Source organism: Meriones unguiculatus, chromosome 8 (assembly GCF_030254825.1).
Source record: "Meriones unguiculatus strain TT.TT164.6M chromosome 8, Bangor_MerUng_6.1, whole genome shotgun sequence".
NCBI classification, from domain to species: Eukaryota; Metazoa; Chordata; class Mammalia; order Rodentia; family Muridae; genus Meriones; species Meriones unguiculatus.
The window spans coordinates 1,428,699-1,454,643 of record NC_083356.1 but is presented as its reverse complement, the minus strand read 5'-3'; the positions used below and the strand labels follow the sequence as shown (position 1 = coordinate 1,454,643).

Genomic DNA, 25,945 nt, shown 5'->3' with positions numbered 1-25,945 from the left:
GTTTCGCGACAGCTCGGACTCCGCCCCTCCGGCCACATGTCGCGCCGCGCTTCCCGTCGGACGCCGCGCCACCTCCTCGCGCGGCCTCACCAGCCCAGCGCGGCGGCGCCCCGCCTCCGGCGCCCGGCCCCCGCCCCCTCCCGCTTTCGCGTCTCCCAGCCCGTCGCGCCCGCTATCATCACGTGATTGCCTCATCCGGGTCCTTTGCGTTCTCTCTCCCTCTCCCAACATGGCGGCCTCAGGTGAGTGAGCGGCCGAGCGTGGCCAGGGACCGGGCTCGGAAACAGCCTCCGCGCTGGATCCGCTCCCTGCGGGAGGCGGGGGCCGGGTGGCGCCGGGCCCTCTGGGGCCCGGGGGCTGCGGCGGGCCGGCGGCATGGCCGCTCGGGGTGACCGCCTCGGGACGCCTAGGGGGAGGGGAAGGCCTCCCCCTCCCCCTCACACCCTTTTCACCCGGTTGCGCGCGGCTGGAGAAGGCGGTAATGGTGGGCCCCGGCGTCAGGCGGAGGAGGCGGCGCAGAGGGCTGTGCGGGGGGCGCCGGGCCCTCTGGTAGACGCGGAGCTCTGCGCCCGCGCCGAGGCGCGGAGGAAGGAAGGAGGCGGTTGGCGCGCGGACCGGGGCGCATTAGACCGGGTGTCCGAGGCGCGAGGCCGTTGCGGACCCTAGTGGGGGCAGGGGGCGGGGGGCAGTTGGAACGCGAGCGCGAGGCCGCGGAGGGCCGGGGAAGGCGGCGGTGCGCGTGCGCGCCGCGGGGGCCGAGGCGCGGTGGAGACGGCGCCGCTGCGGGCGCTGGGCGCGGGACGGGGAGCTTCGTGGCGGCCCTCCTCACTTATGACCTTGTACTTTCTGCTTTAGCCGGCTTTGGAGTGTGGCCCGGCCTCTGTACTCCAGGAACGCAATATCAGGTTTGGAGGTTGGCGCTACTGAAGTTGGGGGTAGGGAACCCAGTGTGCGCCCACGTGTTAGGGCGGAGCAGCCGGATGGACACCTAGAGTCTCCTATGCCTCCACTTTCCACCTCTAATTCACCCAGCGGTTTTTACCGAGTGCAGACTGTATGCCAGGTGGGGAGCGAGATGAGCTCGTTGCTTCTTTTTTTTTTTTTGGTAACGTCAGTGTCAGGATTCGGCTTTGTCGTTTTCCTGGATAATTAGGAACCTTCCAGAAGGTGCTATTAAAATAATAGCTAAAGGTTCTGTGGGTTTTTACTTTTTTAATGGGGTGTATATATCACTGCATTGCAAGTGAGGGGAAGGTTCTGTTGGTTTTTTGCGTTTGCAGTGGACCTGTAAGCGTGCCTGTGGATTTTAAACAGCTAGTATTAGTTTGGGAAATATAGTTTTTTCTCTAGCATGACCTCGATTCTGTAAAAAAAAAAAAAACACTTCCTCTAAACTGATAATTTTGAGACAGAATCTCTTATATTACCTCTGACTGTCCTGGAACGATCCATGTAGACCAGGCCGGCCTCCAGAGTGCTGGGATTAAAGGTGTTCGGTACCTGGCAAAACCCAGTTTCTTAACCAGAAGTTCATCTATTACTACTAGGAACTGAGGTGATGTCTTTGGAAAACATCTGCTAAATTTAGGTGCATTTGAGCACAGAGACCATTTCCCCCTCCTGCGCTGTTGAACATTGAACCCAGGACTTTTGTGGGCACTCAGTGGGCAAGCACTCTAAGCTATACCCCCAAACCTGACCCTAAGAACTTTTGTTAGCCAGCACCTAGTTGAACAAGCCCGTGAGATGATACAAAGATTTGGTGGCTTCTCCCAGCTGAAGAAAACTCGCTCAGAGACTAGTTGAAGGTCACATTGCAGGTAGCAGAGCGGGCACAGTCCTAGAGACACCCTGAGATTGAAGGACTGATGTGTCACCCTAAATTGGGGTGCTGGTGGAAACGTCTAAAGCTTACAAGAATAATCCTTGTCTGTTCGGAATCTTAACTAAGTGGATTTTCCTCTGGTGTGAAATTCTTAGTGATGAAGGGCCCCCTAGCTAAGGTGATGGCACAGGGCGTGGGGCCCCTTGCAGTCCAGGCTGTCCACTTCAGTTTAGATAGCAGAATTCATGGGGAGGCTGGAGCGCTTTCCTCTGACCTACGATCAAACAGTACTCAGGTTTTTTGTTTCTTTTTTTTTTTTTTTTTTAGAGATCCCTTGAGTGTAATCCACACTGATTTAAAAAAAGTTTTGCCTAGTAATGTCCCCTTTCCATTTTCTTCCTAGCCTGTCCTGCTAGGAAGGCCCCTCTTAAATTTGGAGTTAACCACACTTCTTCCTTCAATTACACGACCTGGAGGGGGAAGTGTGCCTAGAATTGGAAGTGTCTTGGTTTTTCTCTGAAAATGCCCGATACAACTTAGCACTGTTGGTAAGGTGAACGTTTTATTTGGGGCAATACCAGTTCAGTGTCACCACTGTGAGCCCTCAGTGTCTTAGTGTCTCAAGACTGATGTGAACATCAGTCACGTTTCTAGGAAGCTGGAGAGTGGGCAAGTAACTTCAGTTGTCTTTAAAAGAAGAAAATCTTTGAGGTTTTAGCTGCGCGTGGTAGTTTGTTTCTGTCGTCCCGGCACTCAGGAGGTTGAGGCTGGAGGGTTTCTGTGAGTTCCAGGCTAGCCTGGACTACAGTGAAATCTTGCCTCAGAGAAGGGGGCGTTTTGCTTTTTAGCTTTTGTTGTGGCTGTATGAGTTGTAAAGCAAAGGCCTCCGTTTCTTCATTTGAAGGACAGTTCATTTGCGGACCTGTTGGCAATAATGGATCATAATGTGTTTGATGTAGGTTACATTCTGTACCGAGTATGTGTTCAGTTGGCGTGGTAGGGACTGAGTAGTTTATGTAAACTGTGCTCAGGAATTTAATTGACATTAACACTCATGCTGCGATGTGTTTCTGTGGTTTTATAGTGATAAGGTATTAAATGGTTGCTTTTACACAGTGTTTGTTGATCTTCACAGTTAAAACTGTTTCAAGAGCTGTAGCTACATGTATACAAGTTACCTTTTTGCAAATTCCATCCTGTACAGAGTTCTGTTGCTTTGCAAGAATACTAGATTTAGATGGCCAAGGCAAAAACATTTCATGAAATCAGATACTGAGTATTGTCATTTGAAGGAAAACAGTGCTTCAGATTGAAAAAGTATGTGTGTTTAATTAAAAGCTTTGAGATAATAATTAACGGGAACTGTGTTTTAGGGCGGGTCTTTAGTACTAGCACTCAGAAGACAGAGGCAGGCTGATCTTCATGAGTTGAGTTTCTGCCCATCCTGTCCCCTCGAGTACGTGCTTTCTCTCGCTCTCTCTTACACACACACAGGTGCAGATGGCTGCCACATACAAAGAAGCTTTGTTGTGGGAGGAGGAGGTGTCCCAAGTTCTAGGACTACATGGCGTACTTTTATTTTACTTTTCCCCCCACCTTTGGTATCTATCTGTGGCCCAGGCTGGCTTGAGCTTTGACCATCCTCTGCCTCTCCTGGGCCTTTTATTTTTGTATTTACTGAAGTGAAACACTTTACAGCAGTGTTTCTCAGAGTTCAGTAGTAAGTTCTTGGCTAGGATGCATGGAGCCATGTGTTTTTAACTCCATAAAAGAACAGAAAGTTTGACACTTCAGTAGTAAATGTCAGTGATCCCCGGGCTTGGGGGACAGGGGTAGGAAGATTCCTGTGAATTCTAGGCCAGCCAAGCTTACACAGTACACAGTTGAGATAGTGCCTCAAATGTGGAGAGGGACAGAGAAAGTTTCTATGGGGGAGGGGTTCTTGACAGGGTTTCTCTGTGTAGCTTTAGCTGTCCTGGAAACAGACCAGGCTGGCCTTGGAACTCTGATCCACCTGCCTCTGCCTCCCAAGTACTGGGATTAAAGGTATTCACCACCACCCAGGTAAATGGATTTACTTACTTTAACTTTGTGTGCATTGGCATTTTGCCTGCATGTATATCTGTGTGAAGGTGTGGGGTCCCTAGGACTGGAGATACAGACAGTTGTGAGCTGCCACTCAAAACTGGGAATTGAACCTGGGTTTTCTGGAAGAAGAGCCAGTGGTCTTAACTGCTGAGCCATCTCTCCAGCCCTGAGAAAGATCCTGATTGAAGAATTGAGCTGAGTTTTGTTTTGTTTTCCAATTTCAGGATTTAATATATTTTTTTGAACATACATACATTTATTTGTTTGGTTGGTGGTTTTTCCAAACAGGGTTTCACTGTGTGGTCCTGGAACTCAAAAGACCAGGCTGGTCTTGAACTCAGATTCGTTTGCCTCTGCCTCCAGATGCTGAGCCACCATGTGTGTGCTGTGCCACCATGCCCATTCAAGGTTTATTTTACTGCATGTGTTTGGATGTTTTGTCTTTGTTTATCTGCTGTGTGCCTGCAGTGCCCGGGGAGGCCAGACGAGAGTATCAGATGCCTTAGAACCGGAGTCCATGCCGCCGTTAGCTGCCGCCTGGATGCTGGGACTCTTGACCTCTGAGCTATTTCTTTAGCGCCTTAAGATGATGTTTCTATCTATCGTGTCTTTTTGTGACAACCTGTTAGGTAGCTCAGCAGTGGAGTGCTGAGCTAGCATGTGCAAACCTAGTACTGCCCAGTAAACAAAACAGCCAGGCATATGGTGCGCACGTGCCACATGCCTGCGAAGTTGAACGGGAGCGTCTTAAATGTCCGGGCAGCCCGGACCACCTAGAGCTGCCCTCCCCACTGTCTCCAGTCAGGCCTTCTAAGTGCTTGGATTTAACCTTCGCGGGCTTGTTAGAGCTTCAGGTGTGGCGCCCCCCCCCCCCCCGTCAGATTGGGCGGAGCGTCAGTAATTGAACAAGTCTGCTTTGTGAGTTGATTGATTTGCTAGCCAGTCATGCAAGATTTGGGGATCAGGAAAGAAGGCTGTTTGGGGTGAGATAGCCTTGGAAAGAAGATGAAAAAATTGGACCAGTTAAATCATTGTGTGGCAAAGGCTTTGTATTCTTACATAGACAGGTTCTGTCTGTGTAATCCTGTCTGTTCAGAGCTGGCTGTGTAGGCCAGGCTGTCCTTAAATTCACAGAGATCCTCCTGCCTCTGCTGCCTGAGTGCTGGAGTAGGGGTGTGTACAGCTGCACCGGGCCTTAAACCTTTTTATGTTTGATTGTGTAGCTGTGTCTAAATAAGGACGTGCACACGGGTCCACACTTTTAACCACTGATCTGTCTGTCCAGCCCCCACAGTTGAAATCTTTTCAACATGCCACAGCCGTAAACCTTAGAGGAGCAGAGGGCATGAGGGTTTTGATAACTGTCAGTGAGATAGTGGAGTGACAAACACTGCTGTCCCACTTTATTTTTCCTTAGGGTCAGACCTGCTGCCTATATATGACTGAGGTGCTGTGGCACCGCAGGGAATTTTAGGTCCGAGTTTACCTCATCCAGCATTGATTTGTCAGCCAGGTGGGGGGTGGGGTCAGTAGCATCATAGAGGAAGGGGACAGAGATGGCAGAGTAATGATGGTTTAAATATCAAGTCGCTTTAATGAAGAATGAGACTTTTGTTTTTCTAAACTTGAATTAAGAGGTTAAGAGTTGAGAAGCCCTGATCTACAAAGTTGATTTAACCAGATCGTTTCAAAGGTTAATCCCAGATAATGCTGTGGTGTTGTAAGATAATGAATTCATAACAGTGGGAAAGAGACAGGATACCTTCACTTCTTACTATTCTGTTGAACTTGATCATCTTGGCTTGACCACCACCTGTGTTTTTATCCCTCCAGGTGGCCAAAACAAAGCTAATGAACAGGTATTACTAATGATACTAGTAGCCAAGTGAGGGTCAGGATCTCTGGCAAGCATCAGTCTAACCCCAGGTATTGTTTTTCCGTTAAGAGATAGAGACTAAAATAATGTGTCTGGAGAGATGCACGTGGTTAAGAGTACATGCTAGCTACGCTTGCAGAGGACCGGGGTTCACTGGCGGCTCACAGTTCCAGGGGATCCCCAGCTTTCTACTGGCTTCAACGGGCACCTGGTGTGCGTGTGATTGGATGCACACAAACAGAATCACAAGCACCAGAAGGAATCAGTTCCCATTACAGATGCTGGGAAGCCATCAACTGGTTACTGGGGATTGAACTCAGGACCTCTGGAAGAGCAGCCAGTGCTTTCAACCAGTAAGCCATCTCTACAGCCCCCAACAACATACTCTTGACGCTCAAATTAACTTAACACTTAACTCTTAAATAAATATAAATTGTATTGACTCCAGTTCCAGGACTCATGTCATAAGAGCATTAGTCAGCAAAACGCTCATACATACAAAGTCTTGATGAAGGCTCTCTACCTTGTATTGCATTAGTGATCTATTGTTGGTTGACCCAGTGGCCTAGCATGCACAAAGTCCCTGGTTCAATCCCCAGCAGCAACCTGGTGTGGTGGAGCATGCCTCCTGATCACAGCACTGAAAGAAGAGGTGGAGGCAAGAGAATTAGAGTTTCAAGGTTGGGCTGGAGAAATGGCTTAGGGGTTAAGAACACTGGCTGTTCTTAGAAAGGTCCTGAGTTCAATTCCCAGCAACCACATGGTGGCTCACAACCGTCTATGGTGAGATCTGGTGCCCTCTTCTGGCATGGGGGCACACACGCAGCCAGAATATTGTATAAATAAAAGTTCAAAGTTGTCCTTGGCTACATGAGGCCCATTAGTGGCCAGCCTGGGCTTCATGAACCTACTTAAGGAGTGAGCACAAAACTTACAGGTGTCTGCATGTGAATTGGAGTGACGTGGGTGCTCTAGACCCAGCCTGTGCTTAACTGTTTTCAGACAGAACAAGTTTACAGCTGTAGCTCACTTCAGTGGCCAGACCTTGACCCTCTAGTCTTAGAGTCTGACTATGGCACAGTCAACAGCTGGTGGAGAGGAGCAGAGGGACTAAGGATCGTGTGATCTGGCTGATAAGCTGTCAGGTTTAAGTCAAGAAGGGCTGGGTGATAGGGCTCCATTGGTTTGCTCATCCACCCCCACTGCTTGAGGGTTGTGTCCAGAGTGCTGGAGTGTCACAGCAAGCAGGGCACCTTCATTTTCTGGCAGCTGAATTTGAGAACACAACAGTTAGAGTTGAAAATTGTGTGAGAATTGGAAGAATTTCTGGTTTTAAAAAACCATGAAGCTGCTGGATGAAGCAGCATGTCTGTTTGGTCCCTGCGTTTGGGAGATGGGCAGCCAGGGCTGCATACTGACACCGTGTTTGAAAGGATGACGGTGAAGCTGACCTTAGGCAAAGCTGTTTAACTTTTAAAGGAGGGAATGGTCGCTGTTCACCAAAGCTGCCCTCAAACTTGTAATCCTCCTGCCTCAGCCTCCATGGTGCTAGGTTTACAGGCCAGTGCCAAACTAGATCTGTGGAGCGGGGTTTGCTTTGGTTTTAGGGAGGTTCCCCTTTAATGGTGTGGTGGCTGTGTCAGTTCTAGAAATCCCCTTGGTCTCTTATGTTGTGAATGGCTTTGCCATGTCTGAAGTTCTTAGAGTACAGAGTTGAGGTATTACGCCTTTTAACCAAAAGCTTTCAAGTGCCGCTGCGGGCAGCAGGCATTTTAGGGTGCTGTGGTGACCTGCCGTAGAGGTTGTCCCTGTTTGCTGTGGTGGGGAGAGCCCTGCCCTGCACACCCTAGGGAAATGCCTAGGTTTGCTCTCCTTCTCAGGACAGGGTTATGAGTCTTCCTCTGTGCTCATTAGTGTAGACAATGCACACAAAATGCTGTATACTATGTGTTCCCATATGGGGTAGGAGCTGTCTTTTGAACGCTGAGATTTCTAGCTGAGTGTTTTGCCTGCATGTTTGTATCAACGTGTGTATGCTTGAGGAACTCGGGAAATACCACACTCCTGGATTTTTTGGGTGGTTGTGAGCCATTGTGTAGGTGGGAACTGAATTCAGGTCTTCTGGAAAGGCAGTAAATGCTTTTGAGGCTGAGCCATCTCTACAGTCTTTTATTTTTTTAGAAAGTACTTTATTGCAGGGCATGGTGAGGCAGTAACAGGTGGATCTCTGAACTCAAGGCTGGCTTGGTGGTTTACTAGGACTTTTTCCTTGGTTTGGTTTGGTTTGGTTTTTGAGACAGGGTTTCTCTGTGTGCCCGTGGCTGTCCTGGAACTCACTCTGCAGAGCAGGCTGGCCTTGAACTTACAGAGATTCCTGCTTCTGCCTTCCAGAGTGCTGGGATTAAAGGTGTGTGCCACCATGCCTGGATTTTTCTTTGATTTTTCAAGACAAGGTTTCTCTCTGGAGAGTAGACTGGCCTCCGACTCATCTTGCTGCCTTTTCCTCCTCAGTCTGGGATTTCAGAAAGTGAAGGACATCTCTGTCACAGCCGTATTTTCCGGAAGATATTGATAGGTAGCTTTTTCTGCACCTAAACGCGTGCACATAAAAGTAGTTATGAGTCATGTCAGCTGCGGTTTTACGTGGCAGGGTCTCATGCGCTGGGGATGGCCTTTGACGTCTGCTCTTCCTTGCCCCCGCCTATGGAGGGCAGCACCTCAAGTGTGTCCTGCCATGTGCGATGTATATGGTGCTGACACAGGGCTCCAGCTGGCTGTGCTAGCCCGTGAGCTGCATTTGCATCCTTCCACGCAACTGTCCTCCTGTCTCCGCTGGGTGCCTGACTTCCTCCACTGTTACCTTACGCTTTCTCCACATAAATGTCTGCCCAGCAGTCCTGAGGGGAACTCCATAACCCAGTCATCTGTTGGGTATTTGTTGATTTCTTTAATATGTTAATCTTCAGTGGTTTGGGATAAAAGTCTAAATACTTGGAGGTCATTGAGAAATCTTTCTTTTCTATCTTTTCAGCAAAGAAGAAGAATAAGAAGGGGAAAACCATCTCCCTGACAGACTTTCTGGCTGAGGATGGTGGGTCTGGTGGAGGAAGCGCCTATGTCTCCAAACCCGTCAGCTGGGCCGATGAGACAGACGATCTGGAAGGAGATGGTAATTTCCTGTTGTTCTCCTTAGAGCCATCAGTACACTTTAGATTTATTTCACCGTCTCCTTTGTGATTGGAAAGGGTCTTACTTTATAGAACCCAAAGTTTTTGTGTGTGTTTGGGGTGTTGACTTTAACCTCTGGTTGACTCACACTGAAGTGAACGTTCAGACTATCCGCATGCTAGTCCTGGCTGTTTTATTAAAATTGAGTGGCTAGGTGTGGTTGTGCACACCCTCAGTACCAGCTCCTGCCTGTTACCGGAGACTCTTTGACTGTGCAAGGCTAGCCCAAAAGACACGACTTTGACTCTTCTGTATTTTCCCACAGGATTAGTTAATTCCCGCTTCTTTCCCACGTTCCGTTTTCACTTCAGCTTTGTGCCACAGCTCCTGCGCATACACAGCTTAACAGCGTGTATTGCAGCCTCGCTGGCAAGAAAACAAAAATCTTTTCTGTTTAGGATTTATTTATTTATTACTTACACAACATTCTGCCTGCATGTACACCTGTGTGCCAGAAGAGGGCACCAGATTTCAGTATAGATGGTTGTGAGCCACCATGTGGTTGCTGAGAATGAACCTGGAACCTTTGGAAGAACAAATGGTGCTCTTAGCCTCTGGCCCATCTCTCCAGCCCCGAGTATAACAATATCTTACACCTAAAAGTCTTGTGTTTTGTTCAGTTAGTTGGGCTGTGATCTCACTAGGAAGGCCATAGAGGTCATCTGCCTCTGGCCTTATGGGCCTAGCTTTGTTTTTGATTGGGGTGTATCTGTTTTGCTTTTCTTGTTAACTTGGTGTGCATTTCAGACCAGGTCACTTTGCAGCCCTGTCTTACCTTGGGGTTCCAGAGGTCTGCTCATCTACCTCCCCAGTACTGGCGTTCCACACCACACCTGGCTCAGAACATTTTTGTAATTATTATGTCTTCGTCAGGCTAACACTCCCCGCCCATCTTAGTTTGTGTGTGACCTATTTCATAATAGGATATTTTATATAGTGTATATATGCTGAAATTAAGTACAAATTTGGGGACCAGGACTAGTTGAGTTTATTTTGTTTGTTTGTGTTTTTGGGGAGAGGTAAACCTTGAAGAAAGCCTGGTGAGGTGATACATGTCTGTAATCCCTGCTGTTGGGAGGTGCGGACAGGAAGACCTCAAGCCTAAGCTACAAAACAGTCTCCAAAGGGGTGGGGATGGAGCAGAAAACACCAGGTCTAGCCCAATAGTAGGAGTGTAAGGGTGATGGCGAACCTGCCTGTTAACATAGCAGGTGGATTTCTGAGTTTGAGGCCAGACTGCCCCACAAAGGGAGTGCAGGACAGCCAGGGCTACAAGAAAAGCCCTGTCTCAAACCAGTAATAGCTAATGTTTGTGGTAAAAAGATCCTAGTCTAAAACTTGGCCATCAAATTATCGTCCAGAACCTGGGTTAAGTTTCCTAGTAGAACAGTGTCACAGGCTTGTCAGGATCAAGTGGCTGTAATAAACATGAGGTTTGTGGCACATAGAATTACTTAAGTGCCTGGTGTGCAGTCAGAAAGCAGCATTCTTTTAAAGTGGGCTGGGCCTCAAAGGCCTTGAGATACATAAAAATAGACCTCAAGTGCTCAGTACTTTTTTTTTTCTCTTTGTTCACTTTTTCTTTTTTTCTTTTCTTTTTTTTTTTTTTTTTTACTTTGTGTGTAGGAATGCCGGTGTGCATGCTGCATCCCTGGGACTGAGCTTACAGATGGTTGTGAGCCACCCTGTGGTTGCTGGGAATTAAGCCCAAGACTGGAGGAGCGCGGGTGCTCTTTAGAACTGACCCCTCTCACCAGCTTCTTGTTCGCTCCTGACTATAACACTTTGTTTTTTGCGTTACTAAAGCACACCCATTTTTGTCTTTGGCGTCGGTGATAGAGCCTTATTTTGCCTTGGTTTGGTGTTGGCATGAATCTCTGGCTCTATAAGGGAGTACTCTACTGCTTCTTTTTGTTTTGTTTTAGTCCTGTATGTGTATGGATTGTGGGGGGTGATTGGTTGATTGATGGGGTTTTGTGTGCAGGGTTTCTGTGTGTAGCCTGGCTGTCCTGGACTCACTCTGTAGACCAGGCTAGTAAGGAAAAGTATGTGCCGCTACCACTCAGCCTGTGTGCTGTTTTGTTGTTGTTGTTGTTTTGTTTGTTTGTTTGTTTGATAGATACAAGATCTCTGTGTAGTTCTGACTGGCCTGGATTCACTGTGAATACCAGGGCGCCGTCAGACTTGGAGCCAGCCTCTGCCACTGTGCCTGCTAGGTTTTTGAGTTTTGAGACTGGTTCTGTAACCTAGGCTGGTCTTGCTCACTCACATGATCCTGCTGTCTTGGGCTACTGTGCGCTCTGCCATGTCCGCATCTTACTCCCTTTGTCTGCTCTTGTGCCCTAGTGTCCACAGCGTGGCACAGCAATGACGACGATGTGTACAGGGCACCGCCAATTGACCGCTCCATCCTTCCCACTGCCCCACGGGCTGCGCGGGAACCCAACATCGACCGCAGCCGCCTCCCCAAGTCGCCACCCTACACTGCTTTCCTGGGGAACCTGCCCTATGACGTGACCGAGGACTCCATTAAGGAGTTCTTCAGAGGACTGAATGTAAGCATCTGAATGTCTGGCGTGATGACGTAAGCATCGAGGGGTAGGCCAGGGCCTTGAACATGGAAGGCGGGCAGGCCCCTGTGAGGTGGGGGCCAGCCGGGTCTAGAAAGTGAGTCCAGGACAGCCAGGGCTATTAGAGACACCCAGGTTCTTGTATTTTCTCCAGAGAAATTCATTACGTATTTACTGGTGACTGTTGGGGCTGTTTGCTTGCTCTCCTCTCATTTACTTGTCTCTTTACTCTTTCAGATCAGCGCTGTGCGCTTACCACGTGAACCCAGCAACCCAGACAAGCTGAAAGGCTTCGGCTATGCGGAGTTTGAGGACCTGGATTCTCTCCTCAGTGCTCTGAGTCTCAATGAAGAGGTAAAGAGATTAACAAGAGGGTGAGGGGTAGGCAGTCTTTGCTTGTCAACCAGACCAGGACATATACATGATGTCATTTGAAGTACACTGATTTGTGTTAGTTGAGAGAAGCACTCTGATGGATTCTAGGGAAGAAACACAGTTATTTCTATTAAACCTACTTACTACTTGGTGTCAGCTCTCAGGTTCAACTTTTCAAAGTAAACTGTCTTTATAAAGGCAGATAGGAATATAAGCCAGTTTATGTCAAAGTATATTTTCTTTAACTCCAGAAATCTCTGATTTCCATAGTCTAAACTTTTGGTAAACATTTGGTATAATAAACAGCTCTTAGAAATATTTTCACTGAATAATGGTTAAATGCCATAAGCCATATCAGATAGGGATAAAAATTCATGGGTATAGCCAGACCCCCTCATTCATGCCTGTAATATCAGCAGTTAGTCAAAGTTTTGGAAAGGGGAAATCAAGGTATCTTGAACTGAGCTACACAAAATACTGAGTTTTTGCTGCTGTGTTGTTGGCTGTTTGTTGGAATAAATAATTGCTTTACTACCAGTCATGGCAGATTAACTCTATCTTAATTGTCTGTTTTCTTTTTGAAGCTGAGCATGTGTGTGTGTGTGTACATATTCTAGGCTGGCCTGGAACTTGGAGTGACTTTTTGTCCTGTCTCTGCCTCCTGAGGGCTGTAGTTACAGTTAACTGATTGAGAATTGCTTTCTTTCTACTAGACAAAAGTTAATTCCATTATATTAAATGGGCTTTGGGGAAATAGAAGGATTAATTTTGTATTAGTTTAAGGCCAGTTTTGTTAATTCTTCTAAGTTTTTATAAGGGCTTTTCTTTTTCTTATTTGGGTTTTTTGAGACAGGGTTTCTCACAGGACAACTGTGGCTGTCTTGGAACTCACTCTGCAGACCAGGCTGGTCTTTATAGAGAGATCCACCTACCTCTGCCTCCCAAGGATTTAAGGCATGTGCTGCCACCGCCTGGCTTTGTAAGGGATTTTTAAGCTAACAAGGGTCAGTTAATAGGGTCCTCTGCTCTCAGTCTCTAGGTAACAGGAGAATTCGAGTGGACGTTGCTGACCAAGCACAGGATAAAGGTAAGGAAACTGGTAGAACAATTTGGTAGTGGTCCTGGAGAGGTGGAGAGTCCTGTGCGCACAGTTCTCAACCAGTCTTGCTTCGCTTTAGGCAGTGTTAAGATTTGCCTTAGATGAAGGTGCTACTACTGATGCCTAACAATAGCTACAGCCCAGAGATCCATCCTGTCTCCACTTCAGATTTCAAAGCACTGGCGAGCCCTGGCCATGAATCCATAACTAGATTTGCTACCCAGCACCTGAGCTTTAATGTACAGATAAAATACATTTGAGGAAAAGAATGGGTCGGTTACTTGGAGAGAGCAACTGCAAGGCCTGGGCCACCTTGTGACACCTGAGCGACAGATGACGATGAGAGCGCGCGGCCTGACGAGAAGGCCGTGTCTGAGAAGGGAGTAGTGTCTTGGTAAGCTAACTTGCTTGTTTTCTCTGTCTGCAGACAGGGATGATCGTTCTTTTGGTCGAGATAGAAATCGAGATTCTGACAAAACAGACACAGACTGGAGGGCCCGCCCTGCCGCAGACAGCTTCGATGACTACCCTCCTAGAAGAGGTGACGACAGCTTTGGAGACAGTAAGTTCAGAGTTTCAGATCGCAGCTTGGGTCTGTTTGGTGATGGGACATTAGGTTAGAAATTGAGGAGCGACTTAGAAAGTTTTGTTTCTGTGATGTGTTGGGGATACTCGTTTTGATAATATAAATCGTTGACAAATGGAGAAAAGGAATTTGATAAGCTGATGAAAAATGTTAACCAAACAACAAGTGCACGTGTCTCTTTATAAAGAAGGGTCAGTGGGGAAAGAGGTGGCTCAGTCGGTCAGCTAAGTATAGTATAAAGTCGTCCTCACACAAGCAGGGGGGCCTCAGCTGGACTCCAGATGTGGGGGGGTAAAAGTGGATCCAGAATAAGATGGGTGCTGCTGAGGAGCGACACTTGAGGCTAACCACTGCCCTGCACGGCAGGAGTGAAGTCTGCAAAATAAGCAGGAAGATTCTGCATTTATAGCACAGTCTGCGTGTAATAAAAATACATTTAAAACTCTAGGGAAAAAACAAATGTGACAGTACTGTATTGGGTTATGCCTAAGTTTTGTTTGTTTTTCCGGTGGTCTCACTGTAGTCCTGGCTGGCCTGAAACTCAATCTGCCTCCGTAACCCTCCTAGGTAGCGAGAATAAAATTGTGTGCCTCAACACCACCTTAAGATTTTATTTCTGGGGGCTGGAGAGATGGCTCAGTGGTTAAGAGCACTGTCTGTTCTTCCAAAGGTCATGAGTTCAATTCCCAGCAACCACACGGTGGCTCACAACCATCTATAATGTGAACTGATTCCCTCTTCTGACAGGTGTAAATGCAGATAGAACACTCATATACATAAAATAAATAAATCTTTTAAAAAAAAAGATTTTATTTCTGGGCTGGAGAGACGGCTCAGAGGTTAGGAGCACTGGCTGCCCTTCTAAAGGTCCTGAGTTCAATTCTCAGCATAGTGGCTCACAACCATCTAGAGTGAGATCTGGTGCCCTCTTGCATGCAGGTGTACGTGCAGGCAGAACACTGTACGCATAATAAAGTAAATAATTTTTTGAATAAAAGATTTTATTTCTGTCGGGTGTGGTGGTGCACACCTTTATCCCCAGAACTCTGGGGGCGGGGGCAGGTGGGTCTCAGAGCGTGGTTTACAAAGCAAGTCCAGCACAGCAAAATACACGTATTATGAAATTGTGGGGGGGTGGACGCCAGAACACTATGCGCAGAGGGGGCTGGCTACTCCTGAGCTGGAGCCGTAACTCCACCTTCTGCAAGAGCAGTGAGCATCCCCTCAGCCACTGCCACCTCCAGGTTCTTTTTAACAGTCACTAGGGTGGTCAGGCTCACAGAGGCGGGAGCGCTGGTCTGCTGAGCTGTCTCTACCCTCATGCTAAGGCTTTTTGAAGCAGTCTTGTTTAGTATCAAGCACAAAATCCCAGTTGTGTTGTGTTTTGTGCTTACATGTATTTAAAGATCATTCGAGAATTTGTTGTGGGATATTTAGAAACTTTCATCATCACCCCACCCACCAAGGGAAAAAAACACCAGCAAAGTTCATCAGGGAAGTTCCTGTCCGTGTTTTGTGGTGTTGGGGTGGGGACAAGAACTGGTCTTAACCTCCATCCTCCGTTCACACCTCCTGTGTGGTAGTTGGAGTCTCCTGTGTGCTGGGTAAGCATCTGCTGAGCAAGCTCCAGGCCCAGCACACATCAGGGGTCGACGGTTGGTTGGTTTGTTTTTTAAGAAATACTGAGGGATTTTTTAACTCGGTACAAATGGTTCTGGTTTGAAGGTGTGGTTCAACTATATAAAAGTGAATCATAGTGGATAGAACTCATTAAATCAAGTTCGTCTAGTGAGCCAACATTATCAGCTGTTGGGAGGGCAGCGGTGTTACCTACATTCTTTTCTTTCTAGAGTATCGAGATCGTTACGATTCAGACCGGTACCGGGATGGCTATCGGGATGGGTATCGGGACGGCCCACGCCGAGACATGGACCGCTATGGGGGCCGGGATCGCTATGATGACCGAGGCAGCAGAGACTATGACCGAGGTGAGGTAGTCAGAGTAATGCTCTGTGACCGCATTAAGAATGCGTTAAGAATTGTTAAGAATGCCCTTTCCGTGTGGCCACAATTTGAGGTCTGTTCTAGGCTATGACTCCAGGATAGGCAGCGGCAGAAGAGCGTTCGGAAGCGGGTACCGTAGAGATGATGACTACAGAGGAGGTGGGGACCGCTATGAAGACCGTTACGAGAGGCGGGATGATCGGTCTTGGAGTTCCAGAGATGATTACTCCCGGGACGATTACCGGCGTGATGACAGAGGTACTCACTGATAAAGGAAGTGAGCAGTAGGAAAGGAAAAGGCAGACACTTCTATTGCCCTGTACTCTAAGTGAAGAAAGTGAAAGTCCCAGTCAGTAGTTGGTGTGGTGATGTCAAAAATAGATATTACTGGTTTTGTAGGTGGTGAAATTTTTGGGAACTTACTTTGGAAATTATGTCCCTCGTTGCTGAAACAAAGCACTGTCACGCTCAGTTCTCACACATGCCATCTGAAAGACTGCTGTGTAAGGAATTATCTGACAGCTTGTAAGGAATGTTTGGTCACGAGCTTCATAGCCACATCTGAGAAAGAAAGGTAACTCTGACAGTGAGCAAAGGGCTGTCCTAGACTATGTGGTATCTACCACTTCTACATCTACCCTCTTGGGTACGCGCTCAGTCTTCAATCCCGTAACTGTTAGCCACCTGAAAACCTTCACTGAACAAAGCTTAAAGTGCTATCTTAAAAGTTCGTACTGCCAGTGGTACACACATTTAATCCCAGCACTTGGGGGCCAGAGGCAGATAGATCCCTGTGAGTTCCAGGCCAGCCACAGCTGTCTGTATGTATAGAGAGATGGGTGTATATTCACACATATATAAACACTCAATTTGATACACATACTTATATTCCCATGTGCATGGAGGTCTGAGGACAGTTGTGGAGTCTGGTCTTTCTGCCGTGTGGAGCCAGGAAATAAACTCCGGTGGTCAAGTAGCAGCAAGCATCTTTACCTGCTGGGTTGTGCCACCAGCCTGTCCTGTGTCTTTAATGTGAACATACTCCTGACAAACTTAATATTATCTGATTCTCCTACCAAATTTACATAGAGACTATCACCTATTGTAGTTTTTTGTCTAACACCTAAACATGCATGTGCTCTGTGAGCTGTTTGGTTTTGTCATATGTGGACATGTTACAGGAAAAGGAAGAACTGTAATGGGAGGAACAGTGGAGGTTGGTAATTATATTCACTCCATTGTCTACTCTGCCAGATCCTGGCTTATGTTTCTGAGCCTCTTTCATCTTAAATGTGATGATAATTGCTCCTTGACAAAGGCGGGCAGGTGAGAATGTTTTGGAAGTTGTAGAAACTGCTACCTTACATCTCACATTAAAGATCTGAGGTGGTTCGTGACGCAGTGTTGCCATGCGAGCCGGAGGACCAGAGCTCTGTCACAGCCCCACACAAAAAAGCTGGGCAGTGGCTGAGCACTTAAGCATGCTTGATGCTGGTGTAGAAAACCTAGGTTCAGCCCTTAGCGCTCACGTGTTGGCGCACAACCACCCATAACTCCAGCTCCTCTTGTGACCTCAGAAGGCACCAGGGACACGTGCTAACTAGTATTCATAAGTTCACCTGAAAATGAAAAACTAGGCAAGTGTGTAATCCTAGTGCTGACAAAGTAGAGACAAGCAAGTTTGGTGCTCACTGGACACCATCCTACCAAGTGCCCTAGTGGTGGGGTGTGCGATAGCTAAATAGAATGCTATTCGGTTACACACACGTGAAGGCCGCGCAGGTGGGCATGTGTTGTTTTGTTAGTTAAATCAGCCGATTCACTCACAGGCTTCCTTCCTAGTCACTGTCTTTCATAATCAGCTTTCTGGATTTAGGGTGTAACCTAGCATATACGAGGCCCTGCTTTTCATCCTGATCAAGGGTAAAAAAAAAAACTTTATTAAATTTTAGGTTTATTTTGAAAATACTCTGATAATGGGGGGGGCAGACTAAGAATTCATACAAAAATCTTAACTAGATAGAGAGTCCCTTGGCCATGGAAATAGCTTAGTCTATAAAAGTACCTCCTGTGCACTGCAGGTAACCAGAATATGGGGTCAGACCTCCAGCACTAACATTTTTAAAGATGGTGGGCTGGTGTGTTCGCCTGCACCTGTATTGGGGTCATTGACTATGGACAGGTAGATTCTTGGAGCTCTCTGGCCTTCACATTCTTGTTCTCTTTCACGGACACACACGCACATGGACACACACCTCTAGGATCTTCCCTGTCATGCCGAGACAAGGTCCTGATAGTTTGTTGAAGATGCTTGTCTCCAGACCAGATCTTTGAGCAAAACCATAAGAGTTGTGTCTACAGTCTGGCTTTCAGCCGTCACCTTCTGACGGTTTGGAAACTATTACTTAGAGTTTCATTTAACTTAGGTCCCCCCCAAAGACCCAAACTGAACCTAAAGCCTCGGAGTACTCCTAAGGAAGATGATTCCTCTGCTAGCACCTCCCAGTCCAGCCGAGCGGCTTCTATCTTTGGAGGGGCCAAGCCTGTGGACACGGCAGCCAGAGAAAGAGAAGTGGAGGAGCGGCTGCAGAAGGAGCAGGAGAAGCTGCAGCGGCAGCTGGAGGAGCCCAAGCTGGACCGCAGGCCCCGGGAGAGGTGCGTGGTCCTCTGCGGGCTCCCTGCGCCTCCTTGTAGCCCGTGGATGTCCTGGGAAGTGTGTGGGGTGGGGTCCTTCAGGGGGCCAGGCAGACACTAAAGACTTGCTGTGCCTCCAAGCTTTCACAGACTTGTGCTAGCCTCACCATAGACATAGGTGGCCCTTCTTACAGAAGTAAATAACTCATTCCTGTTTTTGTGCAAATAGATTTACATGCCTCTATTACTGTGTGTGTGGCTGGCATACATGCAGAAGTCAGAAGGGCTGTGTGGGTCTCGACTTGGCCTTTCCCACCAAGTCATCTCACCAGCCATGCATAATGTTTTATAAAGAACCAGCTGAATGAGGTGAGGGTCAGGCCAGCTCATCTCTCCATGTGACTATGTCACTAACACAAAGAGAAGTTTCCTGTCTGCTTTAGGAAGGCTGTCAAGTAAAAAGCTCATGAGGGTGAGCTAAGTAGAAATTAGAAAGTGCTATAAAATTATTGATGATCATGATGACACACGCCTGTAATTTCAGCATTAAGCCTGAGGCAAAAGAATTGCTCTGAGTTTGGCATTAAGATGGGCTTCATGTATGTTGCATGACCTTGTCTTTTAAAAAAAGCAGCAGCAAAAGATTCTCTTTACTTTTGGTTTTTAAAGAGCCTCACAGGCCTGTCCAGAAATCACTGAGGCCAGACAGGCCGCATACTCGTGCCCTGCTCTGTGCTTGTATCATCTGTTGATTGTAAGGAATAGTAAAAATTGTTGGGTATGTTTTGTTTTGTTTTGTTCTCTTTGAGGCAAGATCTCTAGTTCCAACTGTGCTAGGCCAGGGTAGCCTCAGGCTCAGGTCTATCTGTCCCTCCCTCCTCAGTGTTGGGATTAAAGATATTTGCCACCATACCCAGCATAAAAGTCTATTTTTAGAATTTACTAGGAAAGCTCAGCAGTGTTCTGTGCGAACAACTTTCAGAGTTGTGATCGGGTTGAAGGAGGCTAACATGGAAACCTGGAACATTTAGAGCCAGCACATGTTGCCTGCTGCCCTAGAATGGTCTGAGGACATGATAGGCCATGTGACAAGGTCACAGGGCTGGTTAGTGATGTGGGTCTGTGTGGCTGAGCTGAGCGCCTGAGTAAAAGGCTGGCCCTGCTGGCGTGTGCTTTGAAAGGTTCTGTAGAGACAAGCACAGGCGCAGGTGGTTGCTTGTCAGCGCTGTCCAAGACAGACTTGTCAGGCCTGGAGAGATGGCTCAGTGGTTAGGAACACTGCTGCTCCTCCAGAGGACCGGAGTTTGATTCCCACCACAACCATCTCTAGCTCCAGTTCCGTGGTCTACACATACTAGGCACACAAATGGTGCAAGCACATGCAGAGAAAACGTGCAAAAAATTAAGCAAGGTGGATAGCTTCTAAGGAACAGTGTCCCAAAACAGTCTTCTGGCCTGCACTCACCAAAAAAAATATTTATAAAAGTTGATTTCTATAAACAATGTGTATCATGTTTGCAGTGCCCTTACGTGGACTGAATATCGGTTTTGTTTTGTTTGTTTGTTTGTTTTTAACCTCTTGTGTGTAGACACCCAAGTTGGCGAAGCGAAGAAACTCAGGAAAGAGAACGATCAAGGACAGGAAGTGAGTCATCGCAAACCGGGACCTCAGCCACATCCGGGAGAAGTAAGTCTGACCAGGGGGTGCAACAGAACCCTCTTCTGCACAACCAGAGTGTGCAGGCACTTTGCAGTGTGAGCTTCAGTCTTGTTTCCATGGCCGTGGTGTCCTGAACCTGAGCACACTCCATTGCCCTTGAGCCCAGTGGTGCTCGGAAGGTCTTGAGTTAGTGAGGTCTGATGGGCTTTCACATCTCTTGCCTCCAAAAGCCTGAAGAGCAACTTTTAATTTTCACTAAAGAGAGTGTTTGACTGTTAGATTTGTCTTGTTTTTGCTGGTGGGTTTTTTGGTGGAGATGATGGTGATGGTTTGGTTTGGTTTTTCAAGACAGGGTTTCTGTGTAGCCTTGGCTGTTCTGGGCTCACTTTGTAGACCAGGCTGGCCGAAAACTCAAAAGAGATTCGCCTGCCTCTGCGTCCCCAGTGGTAGGAAACCACATATAAGCCTTCACACCCAGCTGCTTTTGTTTTTTAATTTATTTTGTGGAGGAGTAGGGACTGGCGTTATGATACAGGGGCAGAGAACTTGGAGCAGTCTATTTTCTCCATGAGTGGAGTCATTATTGAGCTCTGGGGGTTAGCAGGTTTTGGTGACAAGCGACCATACCTTTTGCGCCTTCTTGCCAGCCCCTATTTTCTTTGTCACCATTATATGTTGTTTTCTCAGAGACACCTTATTAGCACTGGATTTTGAGCTCTTCAAAGCAGTGTCCTTGGGTCATTCCTCCTCACCAGTTACTGACCGCTTGCTCACCGATGTATCCAATGTCCTGGGTGGCTCATTACAGCACTCCCTTCCTCTGTGACCTGCTATTGCTTAAGCTCACAAATCTGCAAGTTTACTTGTACTTGAGTATTTTAAAACAGCCCAAGGCCAAAGTGATTTGTAAATTGAGCCAAGGGTTGTAAGAGTTTTCTGGAAATGTTTGTCCTGTGTAGTAGCCCAGTGACATGATGTAGTGCTCCTTCTGGTTAGGTTAAGTGGGCTGTTGGTCTGTGTGGCCACTTAGGTAGACCGTGTGCTTCAAACGTAGGAGACACCTGGCAAATCAGGTTGTATGGTTCCAGAGTAGTTTTTCTATAAATGCAAGTGTCTGCTCTTTGTTCCCATGTAAAGGCAGTTGTCTTCCAGTCTCTGTCTGCTGAGCTGGAGTTGAGCTTTGATTGCAAGTCCCATTCACGTGTGTATGTCCTCCCTGGTTAAGGCCATCCTAACCCTAACAGGCAGATAAGCTGTAATTCTAGAACAAAAAAGGAGCCAAGTTAGTCTTCACTTAAAGAGGAGTTGGTGTGCTGATGCAGTCCAGATGAACAGTCTACAGTGGTGTCTCTTCCCCCGACAGATACACGAAGGAGAGAGAGTGAGAAGTCTCTAGAAAATGAAACCCTCAATAAAGAAGAAGACTGTCACTCTCCAGCCTCTAAACCTCCTAAATCCGATCAGCCCCTAAAGGTAATGCCAGCCCCTCCACCAAAGGAGAATGCGTGGGTGAAGCGAAGCTCTAACCCTCCTGCCCGATCTCAGAGCTCAGACACAGAGCAGCCGTCCCCTACAAGGTGAGTAGGCCTGCAGCAGCAGCTGCTTCCCTGACGGTGCCCTGAGGGGCGGCCTTTGTAGTGTTGCAGGCGAGCTTGCCTCCTTCCTCTACAATATATACTCTCAAAACAAGCTCTTTTCTTGATTTTCATTAGCCAGTTGACATCACTTTGATGGGTTGAAATCAGCTGTGATGGGAGTATTTACCACAAAACTAGGTAGACATGCTTTGCCCTGGGAAACACTGTCCATGCTTAGTGACTTAAGAAGCTCTTAAATTTTCCCAATTTTTGCAAACAGAAGGCTCAGGCTACGCTCTCTGATTTGAGTGAAAGTGGCTGCTTTCGGTGTCTTTCTACGCTGTAGTAATCACAGTGTTGAGGATGCATGCGGGCATCTCTGTAAAGAAAACTACTACGTTCAGAAAATGTGTAAGCTTGTATTGTCTTTCCTGTAGAAACTGATGGTTGATTGCTTGCTTTGTTCTAGTTGTGGAGGGAAGGTAGCCCCAGCTCAGTCCTCTGAGGAAGGACCATCAAGGAAAGGTGAGCCCATGCCAAGAGAAGTAGCTTTTAAACCCAGTTAAAGCTTGGAATGCAGACACGTCCAGGGCCTAACACACCAGTTCAATTCCCAGCACCATTCCTTGCCGGTACTTGATGCCCTCCCCGCCTCCACACACCAGGTATACATGCCGCACACGTGCAGGCAGTACACACGGCAAAGAATTTTTGTTTGTTTTTGTTTTGAGCCTGGGTTTCTCTGTATAGACCAGGCTGACCTCAGAAGTCAGAGATCATCCTGCCTCTTGAGTGCTGGTATGAACACCACTGCCTGCAAGAGGAAATTTTTTAGGGTTTCACAGCGACAGCTTTCATACATGAAGTGTTTCATGCACAGTCATCACTGCCACCCTGCATGCTTCTCCTGTCTCTTCCTTTCAGTCCCCTTCCCTAACCTCTGTTGTGCTTTCACGGCTTTTCTGAGGGTCTGGCCTCCTGGACTTACTGAGGATTGCAAGTGCTGGCACCTTACCAGTGGCCACACTGTTGACGTTGTCTGCCCTTCCCCTCTCAGTCTTCCACTGCTTCAAGAGTTAATGGGTTTTGACTGTCTTGTACCCCTGTTTGTTGGTGTTTCTTTGTTGGAGGGGGGCCTCTGGACAAGTTTTGCAGTGTAGCTTTGGCTGTCCTGGAAATATACCCAGTTAGTAATGTTCGTTTCCTGCCAGTAGAAGGCAGGATTGGCCACCTAAAAGTACTTGAAACTGCCTCTTTTCCTGGTAAAGCCAGCCCTTGTGGGGAAATTAATTGGACAGGAATAAACATGTCCGTCCCAGTTGGAAATATCACCATTTGCAAGCCAAGGTCACTATGGCACAATCTAGCTCTTGTCCGTGTTGCTTTTCCAGGTGGTCTTCACTGCAGTAGGAACGCCTTAGGCTGGTGTAGAGTGGCAACGCTTTTCCCTAAAAGTGTTTTCTTCAGCTTAAAGGAAAGCAGGAAGATAGGTCACTTTATATGCCTTGAATTTGCTTTTGTATTTCTGCTTTAACAGATGAAAATAAAATCGATGGAATGAGTGTCCCAAAAGGCCAAACTGGGAGCTCCAGCCGTGGCCCTGGGGACGGGCACAAAGAGCGCTGGGAGGAGTCGGATAGGTATGTGGTTTCTCCTCGCTGTCTGTGAGTTGTTGATGGTAGATGCGGGAGTCTTTATGAAGGAGTTCTTCGCTTTCCCCAGTGTGGCCAGTTCTGCCACTGTGAAGAAATAGACTCACGCACGCACGGTTACATTTGGGGAGTCTTAACAGTAATGTGCTATGCAAGGAACACTGTTGAATAGGGGTCTGTGCTGTTGCTTCTGTAGGAAAGACGGCAAGAAAGATCAAGACTCCAGATCTGCTCCTGAGCCAAAGAAACCTGAGGAGACTCCAGCCTCCGTAAGTGCCGTGTGCTTGCTCCTCTTCTCTCGGCTCTGCATCTCAACTCTTTCTTGACACTAGAGGAATTGGAAATGAGCTCTCAGAGTTCATTCAAATTAGTGAGAAAAGCTAAGGTGGGCTTGTTTTGCTTTTGAGACGGCCTTTCTCGGCTCTCAGAAAGAGGGTGTCGATGGCTTGTGAGTTCACGTGTGTCCCCGGCCCTAGAACATGCTACCCACAGAGGAATGACTGTGGTCTGGACTTCTCATTTATGCCAGAGCAGTAGCATTCTGCTTCTAGGTTTTGGTAGGATTTTGAGTTCCCATTACCTTGTCCCTCTCTATTGACAGAAGTTCAGTTCTGCAAGCAAGTATGCTGCTCTCTCTGTGGACGGTGAGGATGAGGATGAGGGGGACGGCCACACTGAGTAGATGCCCACACCCTGTGCGTTCTCCTGGTCTCCACCCCGGAACATTCGAGAGCACATCAAACCTCTATCCAGACAAGACAAATAAACTCACCATCTCCTGAAGACCTTTCTTAACTTTTTTTTTTAAATGAAATGAAATTCTTTTGCATGCTGCTGCAGCCTTTTAAAGCATCGAAGTAACTGGAGAATCACCATGGTGGCCAGAGATGTGGCCCCTGCTTGTGAATGGGGAAGTTGCGTGTTCTGATGATACCAAGCAGTTACCTGTGCTGGCCAGTGCCTGGGGCTCCGTTCAGCAGAAATGCAGTGACGGTGCGGCTTGTCACACCAGTGAGGCAGTGGAGATAGTGCAAGGAGGAGTGAGATTTCTACCTTTTAATTCTTACCCTATGGTGGCACCTATGAATCCCCAAACAGTACCTGAATAAATTTCCATCCTTAGAAAGGTAGATTTAGTCTCTCAAGTTGTTTTAGTCTCCAGGAGGCTGCCAGCCCTTGTACTTTAATTCTGAGTGAACTGGGCCAGCCTGGGGGGAAATGTTTTTATTTTTTACCCCCTAAGGGGGTAGTTGGGAGTGAGTCTACAGGCCACTAACAAGTAGTACCGCTTGGGGACCAAAGTGAATGGGAACTCAATCGTGGTTGAAAAGCTTGGGGAGGTGATCGGTATTTTAGCCCAGGTCGTGAGGGGAGTGGTGTGACCTCCAGTGAACGCGTGGGTAGAATGGGCATTTCGTGGGTGAGGAAGCACTTGGGGGAGTGGGGAGTTCCAGCCCTGTGTGTCCTGGTTTTGCCCCTCTAAACACTGTCCTCTCTAAAGGCTCGAGCATACCCACATTCTTTCAAAACCTTGCCACTCTGGTTATCTTGTGTTCTTGATGGCATTGTCAGCTTTCCAAGAGCAGCCTCTTAAGTCACACACCTGCTCCCACAGAAGGTTTATCTTGGCCGCCAGAAGCTGTGGCCTGAGGAATCACTGCTTTTCTAAAGCAAACCAGATCTGTGGTGTCCTTGGTTCCTGCCCCTGTCTGCCTGCTCCTGCTGCTTTCTCCCCTTGGGGGTCAGGGTACTTAATTGATGGGCTGGGGGTGAATAGAAGTGCATAAATGGGGTGAGTTGAGTTGGAGGTCTTCCACCTTGACTAGGCTGTTTTGTGGTTTCTATAAGTTCCCTTCACTAGAACCCCATGCCGGCGCTTGGGTTTATAATGTATGTGACCTAGACTGTGGTTTTCTGCTTAGGAGAGTTGGCTTCTTGACTCCCCTCAAGAATAAAGGATAATGCAAAGAAGTATTGAACAGGGTCCTGATTTCTCTTGCAGCACAGTCGCTTGGCCTGTCTGCTTTGATGTGAGGGATCAGCTCCAAAGATGGCAAGCTTCCTGTGTGGGAAGTCAGGACCTGCAGACAAATAATACCTTGGTCTTAATGTGAAGTCCTTGGCCTGCTGTGCAGGAGCATTGGCGTGCTGCAGCAGTGGGTGTAGCAAATCACTCATGCGGTGGGTTTGATTGCCGAGTAGCTTGAAGTGGGCTTTTACAGATACCCACGGTTGAATGAGTTTTTAAAAACCATTGGTTGTAGACAATGAAAAGGTAGTTTGCCCTCTTCTTGTCTATTTCCCTTCCAGATAGTTGCATCCAAAAGAAAGCTGTTTTGTCCCACTCTCCTCCTTTGCTCCTCTGTTAAAATTAAAACAGGGGTTGACTTATGTCCCGCTCCTGAATACATGTAAAATTTGTACAAAAATATCTTCTATGAAAATGATTTGTAATCTGTAGACATTACTTGGGAGATGTCTTGAGATGTAAAATCCCATCCTTTGGGTTGAGGGTTTTTTGTTTTTCTCCAAATAAATCCAGTCTTTAAAGTTGATAAATGCTGAAATTTTTCTGGTATTCCCTGTGCTTTATTCTCCCCTCCCTGTGAACAGCTCTCCTTCCCCCATCTCCGGTTTTGCATGGCAGAGGGTTGTCTTCATCTGCTCCAACCCCCAGCATTGCTTTCACCAAGTGTTAACACCTGAGTCTGCGTGGTGCGGGCCATGCCTCCTCGCAGTCCACACTGTGTGCAGTAAGCTGCCGTGGAGCA

At 47.5% G+C, this 25,945-nt stretch overlaps 1 protein-coding gene across 1 annotated transcript; it reads left to right on the top strand.

The window, feature by feature from the left end:
• Positions 1-25,733, top strand: Eif4b (eukaryotic translation initiation factor 4B). The gene is made up of 15 exons (XM_021643495.2): positions 1-242; positions 8,821-8,958; positions 11,364-11,572; positions 11,825-11,941; positions 12,995-13,049; positions 13,489-13,623; positions 15,498-15,635; positions 15,736-15,909; positions 18,078-18,306; positions 19,875-19,972; positions 21,309-21,522; positions 21,992-22,047; positions 23,060-23,162; positions 23,371-23,443; positions 23,776-25,733. The coding sequence occupies exons 1-15, from the start codon at positions 230-232 to the stop codon at positions 23,854-23,856; spliced, it is 1,833 nt and encodes a 610-aa protein (XP_021499170.1). The 5' UTR covers positions 1-229; the 3' UTR covers positions 23,857-25,733.
• The last annotated feature ends 212 nt before the right edge of the window (positions 25,734-25,945 follow it).

Bases quoted from the DNA above. Each gene is read 5' to 3' on its own strand.
- Eif4b (XM_021643495.2), top strand. The intron at 18,307-19,874 runs GTGCGTGGTCCT...TCTTGTGTGTAG, and splicing joins GACCGCAGGCCCCGGGAGAG to ACACCCAAGTTGGCGAAGCG. The intron at 22,048-23,059 runs GTGAGCCCATGC...CTGCTTTAACAG, and splicing joins GGAAGGACCATCAAGGAAAG to ATGAAAATAAAATCGATGGA.